This window comes from Malaclemys terrapin, chromosome 6, assembly GCF_027887155.1.
Source record: "Malaclemys terrapin pileata isolate rMalTer1 chromosome 6, rMalTer1.hap1, whole genome shotgun sequence".
NCBI classification, from domain to species: Eukaryota; Metazoa; Chordata; order Testudines; family Emydidae; genus Malaclemys; species Malaclemys terrapin.
The window spans coordinates 16,253,336-16,265,762 of record NC_071510.1 but is presented as its reverse complement, the minus strand read 5'-3'; the positions used below and the strand labels follow the sequence as shown (position 1 = coordinate 16,265,762).

The window sequence follows — 12,427 nt, the reverse complement described above, 5'->3', positions numbered from 1 at the left end:
GCGAGACAGTATCAAAAGCCTGACTAAAGTCAAGCTATACCACATCTACCACTTCCCCCTGCATCCACAAGGCTTGTTACCCTGTCAAAGAAAGCTAACAGGTTGGTTTGATACGATTTTGTTCTTGACAAATCCATGCTGACTGTTACTTATCACCTTATCTTCTAGGTGTTTGCTCATTGATTTGCAAATCAGCCCAGTTTCACTTGAAGTGGAGCCTAGGTTCAGCTGAAAGGCTCCCACAAACCTTTTAATGAACCTGCTCTGAGCTAGTAATGACTCCCACACGCAGGTGACTTGGCGTGGTTTCAGGTTTTGTTCCGAACATTGTGTACGGTTCTAGCCAGGAGTCTTTTCCAAATGAGGAGGAGCCATGCAAACCTACTGAGAGCTGTAACTCTGTTATGCGATATGCATAGTCAGACACCACAGTGAGATGGGAATTCCTGCTTCACAACCCATAACTAAATAAGAACTGAGCAGAAACCTGTCATGTAGAATGTAAACTCGTTCGGGGGAGGAAACCTCTTTTTGTTGTGCATGCATACTGATCTTGCACAATGGGATTGGGGCCTCTCAGCTTGACTGCAATACAAATAATTCATCAGAATAACAAACAATGAGGGACTGTAAGCAGAAGTTACTAGAATCCAAATAAACTTAGAGTTCTGGCTGCTTTTAGGCCGGGGGTGAGTATGTTTGGCATTTCATCCATGAAGAAAATGTCATGTACCTCACGTGCAGAACTTCCAGTTCCCTGATGTTCCTTCCTCACAGGGATACTGTGTCATCCTCCTGCTTTTCAGCAGGACCCTAGACGCTCCCCAGTCTTTGCTGTAACTAAAGCCTGCCTGTTCTCTAGTATCATTGCTGTGAAGTTAATATGCCTCTACATAAGAAGATAAATTTAGCCCTGAGTGAGCTCACCATCCCAGAGAGTGAATAACCCTCTTTCATTCATCCAGTGATTCTTTATTCAATGCAGTCCCACTCTTCCATGGAGTTGTTTGTTTACATAAAAGTTTTCTCGCCTAGATAAATTCATGCACGATCGCATCACATTTACATGAGTCCTGGGGGACAGCAGATAAACATACCAAGTTGCATGCACGCTCACTTACACACATTCAGTGCTTGCACTCATGCTGCAGGATAAATTTATTGGTCTATAAACAGTATTTGATTTACAGCACATCAGTAAAAAGACACATGGTTTTCAAATGTTTGTAAAAAAAATTTTTTTTTTTAAATAAATGGCTCTCTGGTGCATTTTTTGTTGATTTATTCTGGCTGTTAGAGGCTGATACAATGTTTGTTTACTTAGTCCTACATTTTGGAAAGGATTACAAAATAAGGTATTAGAAACAAAAATGTACCCTCAATATAAAGTGCAACCTTTATTTCAGGTAGTACCTATGTGCTCTGGATATAGGTCGTTAGATCCATAATTAGTGCCCTCCATTAACATTGAACTATAGTTATAATATAAACATAATGAAAATAAAGCTGTAATAAACCCTCTGTTCTGACATGAAATAGATCCTATTTCAATAACTTACCCAGTATCAAAACTCCGAAGCCATGAATTTAGGAGGCCGGGTGGATAAAAAGAGTACCCCATTTTTTTCCCCATGATATACCTTTATTTTATAAAATACTACACACCAGAATTACACAGGCTGTACCAGTGTGCAAAATTTGCTGTGAAATATACATTGCTGCTTGGGATGTCATTCAGAAGCATCATTCATGAAATGCATATCAGATAATTACAGGAGATTATAAAACCAGAATATGTGTCTATAGCCTGTTTGGTTAATCTAAATCAGATTCTTTCTATCAGGTTTAGTCCATGATATGTCTGAGCACTTCTTCTTGGCCAAGATTGCATCATGTTGCTGACAAAAGACCATTAAAAAGGATGAAACCAAGCATGCAAAATGTATTTAAATTTGTTTTTAAATCTATAAAAATATGAATAGGTGGATTTCTGTATCCCTTAGATTTTCTGGTTTGTCACTTCACACTATATGTCCTCCGTGGTAAAGCTTCATATATGCTATGAATGCTTTTGTCAAACATGATGTGAAATCAAATCTACTTGAAATTGTACTATCCTCTTCGTGAACACTTAAATCCAAACAAGAAACAGCAAAACAAAAAAAATTGCTTTCAATTTGTTTTAAACAAGAGACCACTCCCCCTTCAACCCACATTAAAAACAATTTGAGTTTAATAAGTAAATTGTTAACAGAAAACTGTATATTCCTCTTAGTAGCAAACTTACGGTAACAAAGCTGAAATCTCAAACAAAGGAAAAAAACTGAAATAATGCAATTTCTGTACAGCAAGCTGAAAAATATACAACAGGCGGGAATCCTCAGGATAAAATTCACTCACATGCACGGCACCAGCACTAGGTCTGTGCACCACTTACATCCCCAAAATAGGGAATCATTTAAATAACCTAGGTGCTAGTGGGCCTCAACACAAGGGTGAGTTCTACCCATATCATGGGAAGTTTTTGCATGGGAGGGGGAAAAAAAAATCTTTTCCTAACAAAAGGGTGGAAACATTCTTTGTTGCATTTAAAAGAACAATTGCTAACTACCATAGATTTCAGGTTCACTCTTATATTGCAAAGGCTGGAATGCTGGACAAGGACAACCAAATTCTCCTCTTGTTTGCACCAGTACATCCCTATTGACCTTAATGGGGCTGAAACGGTGTCACTGAGCGAAGGACTTGGTCGGGAAAGTGCAACAAGAAGGGGTAGTATTCCAACGAGAATCCGCTTTTTCAGTTGCGGAGTGAGGAAAGATTATAGCATGTGAGATTATGAGCTTTTAACTGGGCGGGCTGGAAATATCATGAAAGCCACATGGAAACAGCAGTCGGGTTTCAGGACTTCCTATGCCAGGTGAGGGGAAAGGAGGAGGGGTGATCAGCTGAAGCCAGCACTGGAATCATAGAAAGAGAAAATGCAGGTTCAATCTCTCAAATTTTAAATGTATTTATTTGTTTAGAGTACAGCCGCTCTGTAAATCTAAATCCGCTCTTGAGACCTTTAGGGAGGAGTGGTACCTGGGAGAGATAGAGGTGCTTGTTTCACAGAGGTATTTACTTAGAAGAGAGGATACTGACTGTCACGCAGGAAGTGTATGACAGAGCCAGGGACTGAAATTAGATTACCTGAGTCCCTGTCCAGTGCCTTCACCACAAGACTGTCCTTCCTTTTTAAAGCAGGAAGGATGGTCCAGCGGGCGGGGTACCAGCCTGGGTCTCGGCAGACCTCGGCACTAGTCCCTGCTCTGCAGCAGACATCCTGTGTAACTTGGAGCAAGTCACTTAATCTCTTTGTGGAGTCTGCGCCTCAGTTACTCTACTATAAAATAGGATTATAGCACTTCTCTAGCCTCAAATACTACAGTAATGAAGACCATGTAAGTAGCAGAGATCGTTCTTCTACTGGAGCAGCGGTTCTTGATATTATATCAGTGTCCTGACCTATGTAAGCAGTTCTCGGTCAACAGGGTGGCTGTGAGACTTCTGGGCATACACACTGCAGTGTTGGTAACTGTACAATTTACATGTGCCCTCGCACTCTTATCACAACATCCCATAGCAGGGACTGCAGCTCCCTACTATGGCCAGAGGAAGCAGCTTATTTCTTTGCACTGTTTCTGGTAATGGCGAACTCCTAGGTTGGGTGAAATAAGCAGCCGTGGTTTATAAACACTAAGCCATGCTCTTGTGGCTGTAACCAAAATGTTTTGAATCTTAGTTATGTAAGAAAACATGTGACTACGTCATGAAGCAGAGCTGAAACTGCTGTAAACTCTCTAGTGTAGCCATAGCCTAGGTCAGAGATGTCTGCAGGCCGGATCTGAACTGCAAATAACTGATGCAGTGTTGTCTTCCTGAGTGTGCAGACAGCCTGAAACAATAGCTGCCAAAGGTGTGAACTCCCTGGCACCCCAATTCATCTATTGTCTCCTAGTGACACTCTGTATATCAGCACTAACTATTTCCTTGCTGATAATTTTAGCACAAGGAATGTCAAAAGGGTTGGGAATGAAGCCTACATATGGGAACTGGGATCTGCAGCAGAGAAGGAAAAATAGAGACGACATATAGACTGGGAAGAGGGAGAGAAAACAGTCGGGGATGAGAAAATAAGAGGAAACAGTGGCATTGCTAAAGGAGAGGGTATTTTCTTACAGAGTGATGCTGGATGTGACAAGAAGACTCTGAACCAGTAATGAATGATAAGTAAGGGTTTAGTTACTACATTGCCACATATTACCCTTGATCTTGGTGCAATCTAAGAAGTCGGTGGAAGTTGTGCTGCAGATTGAGGAGAGTATTTAGGCCTAAACTTACACCCCAGCCCTTGAACCATAATTTAAAATTGAATGTATCCCTCTCCACAGGATGACACTCTTGCTCTATAGCTGCTTCCACTAAGGGTGAAATTCACCTCTATGCACAAGGCCTATGAATCTGGGGTGTTACGTTTTTTCCACAAGCGCTCAGCATTTGCCTAACTTCTGTCATTGTGATCAATGAGAATTGCACCATTGACGTCAACAGGAGCAGAATCAGGCAAAAAACTTAGTGCTTGTGAAAATCCTCCCACCCCCTCCCCCCATTCTTGGAGATTAGATTCGAACACCATCATTTTTGATCCAAGGCATTTAAAAACGTAAGGTGAGCACCTCTAGTGTATAAGTACAGTTTTTAATCTGAGTGTAAAATTAGGAAATATCTTACTGGGAACAGGTTTAGAACCTAATCCTGCACTTTTTCTGCATGTAGAACTCATGAGCTCCTATTGAAGTGTATAAAAGTGTGACTCAGGATGAGTTTATAACTCCAAGGTTAACACTAATTCTACAACCATCCAGTATGCATTGACAAAGATTGTAACATCATCAGAATAATATTTCAGCATTACTTGTGCACATAACAAAACTGAAGAGTATTTCATAAGGGCTTAACAGGGCCCACTGGGACAAAGAGTGAATAGAAAATTTCCATCCTCCACTCCCGAGTCTAACTATTGTTCTGTTTGAGCTATCGTTCAAATTGCCCTTGGCAGACAATACAATGAAACAACTTGGAAGTTCATTTTTAAACGCTTTCCTTTGCTGAGATAGCTCAGTCTGCTAAAGGGTTCATTTTGTTCCTCAGTTCAAGTGTTCATCATTGGATAAATTTTATGTGAGGCAAAATTTTGAAGGGCCAAATACTAAAGTCCTTACTGAGGGCTCACTTGAGCCTATGAGTCCTTTATGAGCCCTTTGTTGGAGGCTACGTAGACCCATTTTGCCCTACCTGGAACACACAGAGGAATTCCACCTTGGAGATGCAGCACTCTTCCCAAAGCAACCCACACGCAGGAGGAGTGCTCCCACTGCTGGATCCCTTCAGGGGAGGCAGCCTACTCTCTGTGTCTGGCCTGCTCCCACAGCCAGTGCATAGTGGTAGGGGAGGGACCCTACCTTGTCTTGAGCGGTTTCATATCTAAGAGGTACGGGGGGAAGGGGAGAGCAGTCCCTGTGCTCCAGGAACTGCAGTGGTGTTCTGCTGTGCAGGCGCAGAGATTTATACCCTTCCTCACCCTGCCTCACACATCCATGGAGCAGCAGGCCCAATCTGGCCCTCACTTTTTATGTTCAGCTTTACTCAGGCAAACTCTCATTGACTTCAGTGGCAGCGGTCAGTGCCCATTATGGGAGTTTACCTTCCTGTGTAGCATCATGCATTGGCCATTGCTCGGTGCAGGATGTGACAGGCTAATGGTCTGATCTTGTGCGGCAAATCTTAGAGTGTGAGAGAGAGAAGGAAATTAAAGAGAAAAAACAAATGGGATAAATGATTTTTTTTAAAAGGGGGTGAATATGTACAAAAAAATTTAAAGGAAACCAAAAAAAAGGGAGATTTAAAAAAATGAGATTTGAAAGCAAAAAGGGAAGAGGAAAAGAGGGAAAAGCTAAACACGAGAGAAGGGGAAGGCAGGGAAATTAAAGTTAACAGAAAGTTTTGCTTTGAGGGGAGTATTTTGTTTGTTCCTTAGAAATCATAAATGGTAACTATTGAACTAATTTGCAGTATTAAGGACTGGACTCACTGGTTTTCAAGGGAGTCTAGGCCTTGACTCTACTGCAAATTAGTTCACTAGTTCAGAAGCTAAATCCTGTTTATAAAGACAAAATGAGAACTTGCCCCTTGATTGATGAACAAGATGCTTCTGTTCTCAGCAAAACTGGCCTCCTCTAATGTGGCCACCACTCCCAAAGTCCCATCTGGCATGTACAGTCTCTCCCCTTTACCTTTTCGGCTTAGCAGATTAAACATACTGGTCTCGACCCTGCAGCCCTCACTCAGAAAACTCCCCTTGGGTTCAGCTGGGAAGTTGTGACTGAGGAGTGGGCCAGCGGCATGGGATGAGGATGAAACGTCATGCTGCAGTACGCACCTCAGACATGGATAGCAGCCACTGCCCTCTCGTATATACGCTCCAGGATGCGATGGATGCTGGCGAAACTGGGCCTGTCAGAAGGCAGCTTGCTCCAGCAAAGGCGCATCAGGTTGTAGAGCTCCAAAGGGCAGTCGTCGGGGCAAGAGAGGACGTTACCATCTCTCACGTAGTAAATCACCTCCTCGTGAGCCATCCCATAATAGGGTTGCATGCCATAGGAGAAAATCTCCCACAGGACCACGCCGTAGGCCCACACGTCGGACTCGGTGGTGTAGCGGTTGTAGAATATGGATTCGGGGGGCATCCAGCGTATGGGAATGGCATCGTTTTCATTGGCTTTGTAATAGTCTGCTGAATAGATATTCCTGGAGAGGCCAAAGTCGGCGATTTTTACCACCCTGTTCTCGCCCACCAAACAATTCCTGGTGGCCAAATCCCGATGCACAAACTTGCGCTCTGAGAGGTACGCCATGCCCGCAGCCACCTGCTTGGCAATGCCGAGCTGATTGGTGCAGCACAAAGCGAGGGGGTTGGGATTGGAGAGCCTGATTCTGGCGTCAAGGTTACTGTGGCTCAGGCTGCAGAGGTTGTGCGGTGAGCGAGTGCGCAGGTACTCATTGAGATCCCCGTAAGCCATGTATTCAAACAGCAGACACATGGGTTTCCCAACAGCACACACCCCTGAAAGCAAGAAAATACACCATCAGTCATGTCTCTTTTTTGGTATGACAAAACAGAAATAAAACTGAAGAGGAAAATTTTTAAAAAGCACAGATACAAATTAGGCCCTCAAATCCCCCTGGCTTTCATTGACTTTCTCTGTGTAAGAAATGATCAGCAAATATTCCTTTGAATTTGAAAGGGAATTATTATTTATGGAGGGCAAGGTTTTTGCTATTATTACAATAAACAGCTATTATTCTCAATGGGAACTACTGGATGCTGGGCATTTTTGAAGATCTGTCTCTAGATTCTTTATTCTGTGTTTTTGTTTTTTCAACATTCAATGAATGAACGAATTTTTCAATTAATAGATTTCCAAATTATTCACATAGTTTTACTCAATAAATAACAACATTAAACCAATTTTAGAGCTGGCCAAAAAGACAAGAGCATTACCAGTATTCTGCTGCTTGCCAGCCACTGAAAACCCAGTGCACCCAGCCAGTGTTAAAATCGTACACAATTTGCTTTCTTAGGACTGCCATTCAGTACAGTCAATGATATGGCTTATTGTGAAATATGAAATTCTTGCCAATGACAGAGAAAGAACAGACATTTCCCAACGTGATAACATCTGGTTCTGGCGAGAAAAGCAATGTGAAAGGTTTATAGGTCAAATAGTGTTCATTTCCTCACACCCTTGCAATATAAAACCAGTTAATTCCTGTATCTTTGGCCTTTCCAAATTTATCCAATGTGTTAACAATAAACAAAAAGTTGATTCTAATTTAGGGCACTTCCTGTTCCTCTCTTCTGTTGCTCAAGTACATATGTCAGGTCAGCTTTCATGAAATCAGATTGCCTACAGAATTCCTGCACTATGGATAACTTTCCCTGAAAATGTTCCTATTGATATGAACGGAGATTTGATTACTAGATGACAAAGGCCAAATCTACCTTCAGGGAGTTTACAGAAGAACCATCTGATGACATTGGTTAATGACCTCTACCACAGCTGAAAGATGATGTTTGCAGGGATAAAATTCTGGTGGTCAGATTTCTTCATGGAAGAATGACACGGGACCCCCCATTAGCCCACCATGGAGGTGGTTCCCTCTAAGAAACTCAATAAATTTATCAAGCTATTTTCAGACAGTCTGCCAAAAGGGAGGAGGAGAGAGACACTATTCTTGTTGTTTCTATTTTTAAAGACTCAATGAGGTATTCAGGCAACACAATCATGGGTGCCATATGAGTAACAGACAAGCTGTGCACTCAAAATTAGCACCCACTGTTTTGCGCCCGCAAAATGAATAGCAATTCTGAGTAAATGCATCTCTAGCCAGTTCATTTGTACATACAGCCAAGGTGTAAGCAATCAGATTTTCACCCACATCTTTCAACTGCAGGCAGAAAAATGTGTATGTACCGGCCTGTAGTCTCTCTGTGCCCAACCGTGAGTTTCACCCTGAGTGAATTGACTCAGTGGTTTGAGTTCAGTTCTTAGCATCATATCCATATTGCAAAAATCACCATAATTTGGAACTAACTGGTGTCTGTGTTAAGAGTCTTAACAAAGAGATACAGAGACTAACGTAAGTGATGATGCTTGAACCCCACTGCAGGATTTGGTTCTTATTTGATGGCCATATATGAAAACTAGTCTGCCTCAGTGTAACAAAAATGGTATTAGAGCTAAATAGTCAAACGTGTGCCAATAGAGAATGCAAAAAACATGCACTGGCATGTACCAAAAAACAAACCAACCAACCTAGGGCCTTGCCAAAAGCAAATTTCAGTTGCCCATTGCTTAATTTGCAATTTCCATATAACTGCAAATCCTGTGCAGGCAACCTTAGGTGCATGACGTTTTTGAAAATTTAGACCCAAAATGATGACAAATGGATTCCTGGAAAAATCATACCCCAAGAGTTTAGCATTTTGTTTTTGTACCTAACAGTTTGACGATATTTGGGTGATCAAATTCTGCCATGAGAGCCGCCTCCCTCTGGAAATCAGCCTGCATGTCTGCTGAAGCTTCTTCCTTTAGCATTTTCACTGCCACCATTGTGAATGGCTCAGAAGGAAGCAATCCAGGAGCCCTAGGAGAAAGAGAACATTTCTAAATAGGACGAGAGGTATTGCACTTGCGCAAACGCACTCACACACACACACACACACAATGTTAGCTCCATTTCCCATTAGAAATCCCAGACCAAAAAAAAAGCCGGGATTGGGGAAGGGGGTCTCAAAACAGTGCCCCACAAGTAGAATTATTTTGCAGCCTTGTTGGGCAATCTCAGGAGAGGGCAAGGACTGAAGGAGCATGAAAATCAAACCCACCTCACCTTTAGAGGTGACTCCTCCTTGGCAGGAGTGTAAGACACATGGTCAGTGTGTGGGAAAGGTGGCGCTATTGCTGCCTTTGTTGTGTCTGTTCTGTGGGTATCTGAGGACTTTAAACCCGCTTTAGTCAGTCCTGCACATTTTGCCAGCTCTACCTTTTGAATATTTTTGAGAGGACAGTAGCATTTGCTGAGCTTTGCTTGCTTACAAGCCTGCCCAGGAACAGCTGTTGTAACATGCTATAAATGGAAGATTTCTACAGCTTGGGAGGCTGCATGGCTTAGGAGAAAGATTATGAGGCTGGGAGTCAGGAGAGTTGGGCTCCATTTCCAGTTCTGTCACTGACCTGCTTTGGCACTAAGGGAAAATCACTGTCTTGTCACTTAGTGCAGCATCAGTAACAATATTGCTACATAGCCCTTTTCATCTTCAGATCTCAAAGCACTTTACAAAGGAGGCCAGTATCCCCATTTCACAGATAGAGGAAACTGAGGCATGTGGTGGTGCTGTAACTTGCCTGGCAGACTAATAGCAGAACCTGGGATCCCTGAGTCCCAGTCCAGTGCCCAATCCACTAGGCTACAGGGCCTCTCGTTGAGGCCTTTTTCTGAGTCGCGGCCTCTAGCCACCACTGTGATATAAATATTTTTCTTATCCATCGGGCACTCTTCCTTTAACACTTTTAATTACAGATGCTGGGTCCTGAGCTTGCCAAAGACTTAGGGATGTCAAAGCTATGGGAACAGTGTACGTTTTGTTACTCTAGGTAATTCCTACCCATGGAGATATGGAAGCCATGCCTTCAGCATTATAACACAGTTCCTGGATGTAGCCATCTAATGCCTATAAAAGGTAGCATCCATTTGTGAATTCTGTTACTACACCTGACCTGCTGATCTTCCACTGCTTAAGTGTTAGGTTATTTTACCGTTCAGTAGCCATGAGAGGTTCTAGTTTCCAAAGCAAACTTCCAGTTTCCTTGTCACCTACTGCAGACTGATGGCATTGCAACAGATGCACTTGCCTACTGTAAATGTCACATCATTGTCAAATGTCACAGAATGGCAAAATGCCCATCTAAAAAGAAATCTCCCAAGGCAAGCCAGTATTACAGCTGAAAAGTTTGTCTGTTGAGATCCAGAACCTAGGAGCAATAAAACTGATTCTTCATTTTCTCTACAATTGCCGCCTTTAAAGCAAAATGCCATTTGTGCCTTCTGGTGGGTATCGGAACTTCTAGTGTGCTCTTAGGGACAATACTCTTTTCATGTACCAGTCAGTGGCACGTGTTTCGGTGCTTGAGAAAGTGATCTGTAGTTATTGATAGATAATGTGAGTGTAAGAAAGATAAGGGAGCTCACCTCTTCTGATTAGTATCCAGGGTTCATTACACCTGATCAAAAGCCTAGAAGGGTTTATAGGGAACAGAAATAAGAGGCAACACAGGTTTCATATGGTGTTCTTTTGAGTGAAAAATTCACCCTGGTGCAGAGGCTGGCAATAAGCCTAGGTACCTCTTAAATCCTGAAAGTGTAAATTAAGTGGAGCCTAAGCAGTGCATGAGCTTTGCATGAGGGTTAGGGGGAGGGATAGCTCAGTGTTTTGAGCATTGTGAGTTCAATCCTTGAGGGGGGCCATTTGGGGATTTAGTTGGGGATTGGTCCTGCTTTGAGCAGGGGGTTGGACTAGATGACCTCCTGAGTTCCCCTCCAACCCTGATATTCTATGAATTTCATGCTGAGCGAGTTCTTAGCAGACAAGTATCTATATTGCAAAAATCACCATGATTTGGAACTAATTGGTGTCTTTGTTAACAGTTTTAGCAGAGAGGTATAGTGACAGAACCCTTTAATCCACAGAGTGCTCTTTCCAGGGCAGTATTCGGAAATGACTTTGTTTTGATATTAAACAGAGGAGTTCAGTTTCCAGGGCTGAAAATAGATTATTTCCTCCTGGGACCAGGTTGCACCATCTGATGTTTTTGCTAGTACATGTCTCTCCAGTGCTTGGATTAAATGTTATGCTGCCAGTGCAAGACAGTGTATGGGGTGGAGGAAGCTGTCTATGCCTTCTGCCCACTATGCATCTGAGCAGAACAGGATAGGATGTGGTGCTTAGCTGAAGAATTTAGCTCCTAGTTGACAACCAGCACAAAAAACTGACCAGTAATGGAAACAGGGTTACCCACACAGACAGACTCAGGAGCTACGTCTGCCCGTATGGTAGCAAGGTCGATTGTGCCTGAGGAGTGCAGTTGTTGACCATGGTCTTAATCCCAGAGTTTTAGATGATCTGTTAGATATGCTGGGCCATGGCCGCTGAGCTCCAACTGAAGGAGGCAGCTGCATGCTGATCTATGTAGAATCATGTGATTTGAGAGCTATAAGAGGAGCGTCAACGATGCATAAAATAATGCTCAAAACTACTTTTATTAGGAGGTCCTGAGCCGGCCCCAGCTTTGCTTATGTGAGCCTGGCTACTGATCCTGTTCTTAAGACAGATGTGACGGTAACTTGTTACATCCTCAATTCCCACTGCAGGAGACAGGCTGCCATTTGTATTAAGAACGTTCAGAGGGAGCCAGTAAATAACAGCCAGTCACTTCCTGTCCTGACATGCTGCTTCACCCAAGAATAAGTAAATAGTGAATCAGAATTTTAAGGAAGCCAACTGGCAAAGAGGTTATTGGCACGGTGTGTAGAATTATGTTTACAGGGATGAAATATTATACAAGGAGAAATAAGAGGCTTACTAAATTTACTCTGCGGCATCCATTAACATACATAGGCCAGTGAATCTAATTTTCTTTCTGAGAACGGAAAGATTATTTCTCATGTGGTAGCTTGAGTGCTCCATCCTAGCAGTACTGGAAGCTAACAGAACCATCAATTTTTTTTTTTTTATCCACCAACCCTGTGCAGCAATGCCAGCTGC

At 42.6% G+C, this 12,427-nt stretch overlaps 1 protein-coding gene across 8 annotated transcripts in view; it reads right to left on the bottom strand.

The window, feature by feature from the left end:
• Positions 1-1,267: 1,267 nt before the first annotated feature.
• Positions 1,268-12,427, bottom strand: part of MUSK (muscle associated receptor tyrosine kinase) — a 78,902-nt gene continuing 67,742 nt past the window's right edge. For 4 of the 8 annotated variants that reach the window (XM_054033147.1, XM_054033143.1, XM_054033144.1 and 1 more), the window contains 2 exons: positions 9,101-9,249; positions 1,268-7,165 (listed from right to left, as the gene is read on the bottom strand). In XM_054033147.1, coding sequence (XP_053889122.1) covers positions 6,483-7,165; positions 9,101-9,249 — 832 coding nt within the window. In that variant the 3' untranslated portion in view covers positions 1,268-6,482. The remainder of the gene's footprint in view (positions 7,166-9,100; positions 9,250-12,427) is intronic. The other 4 variants (XR_008445537.1, XR_008445538.1, XM_054033141.1 and 1 more) reach the window with 4 other exon arrangements.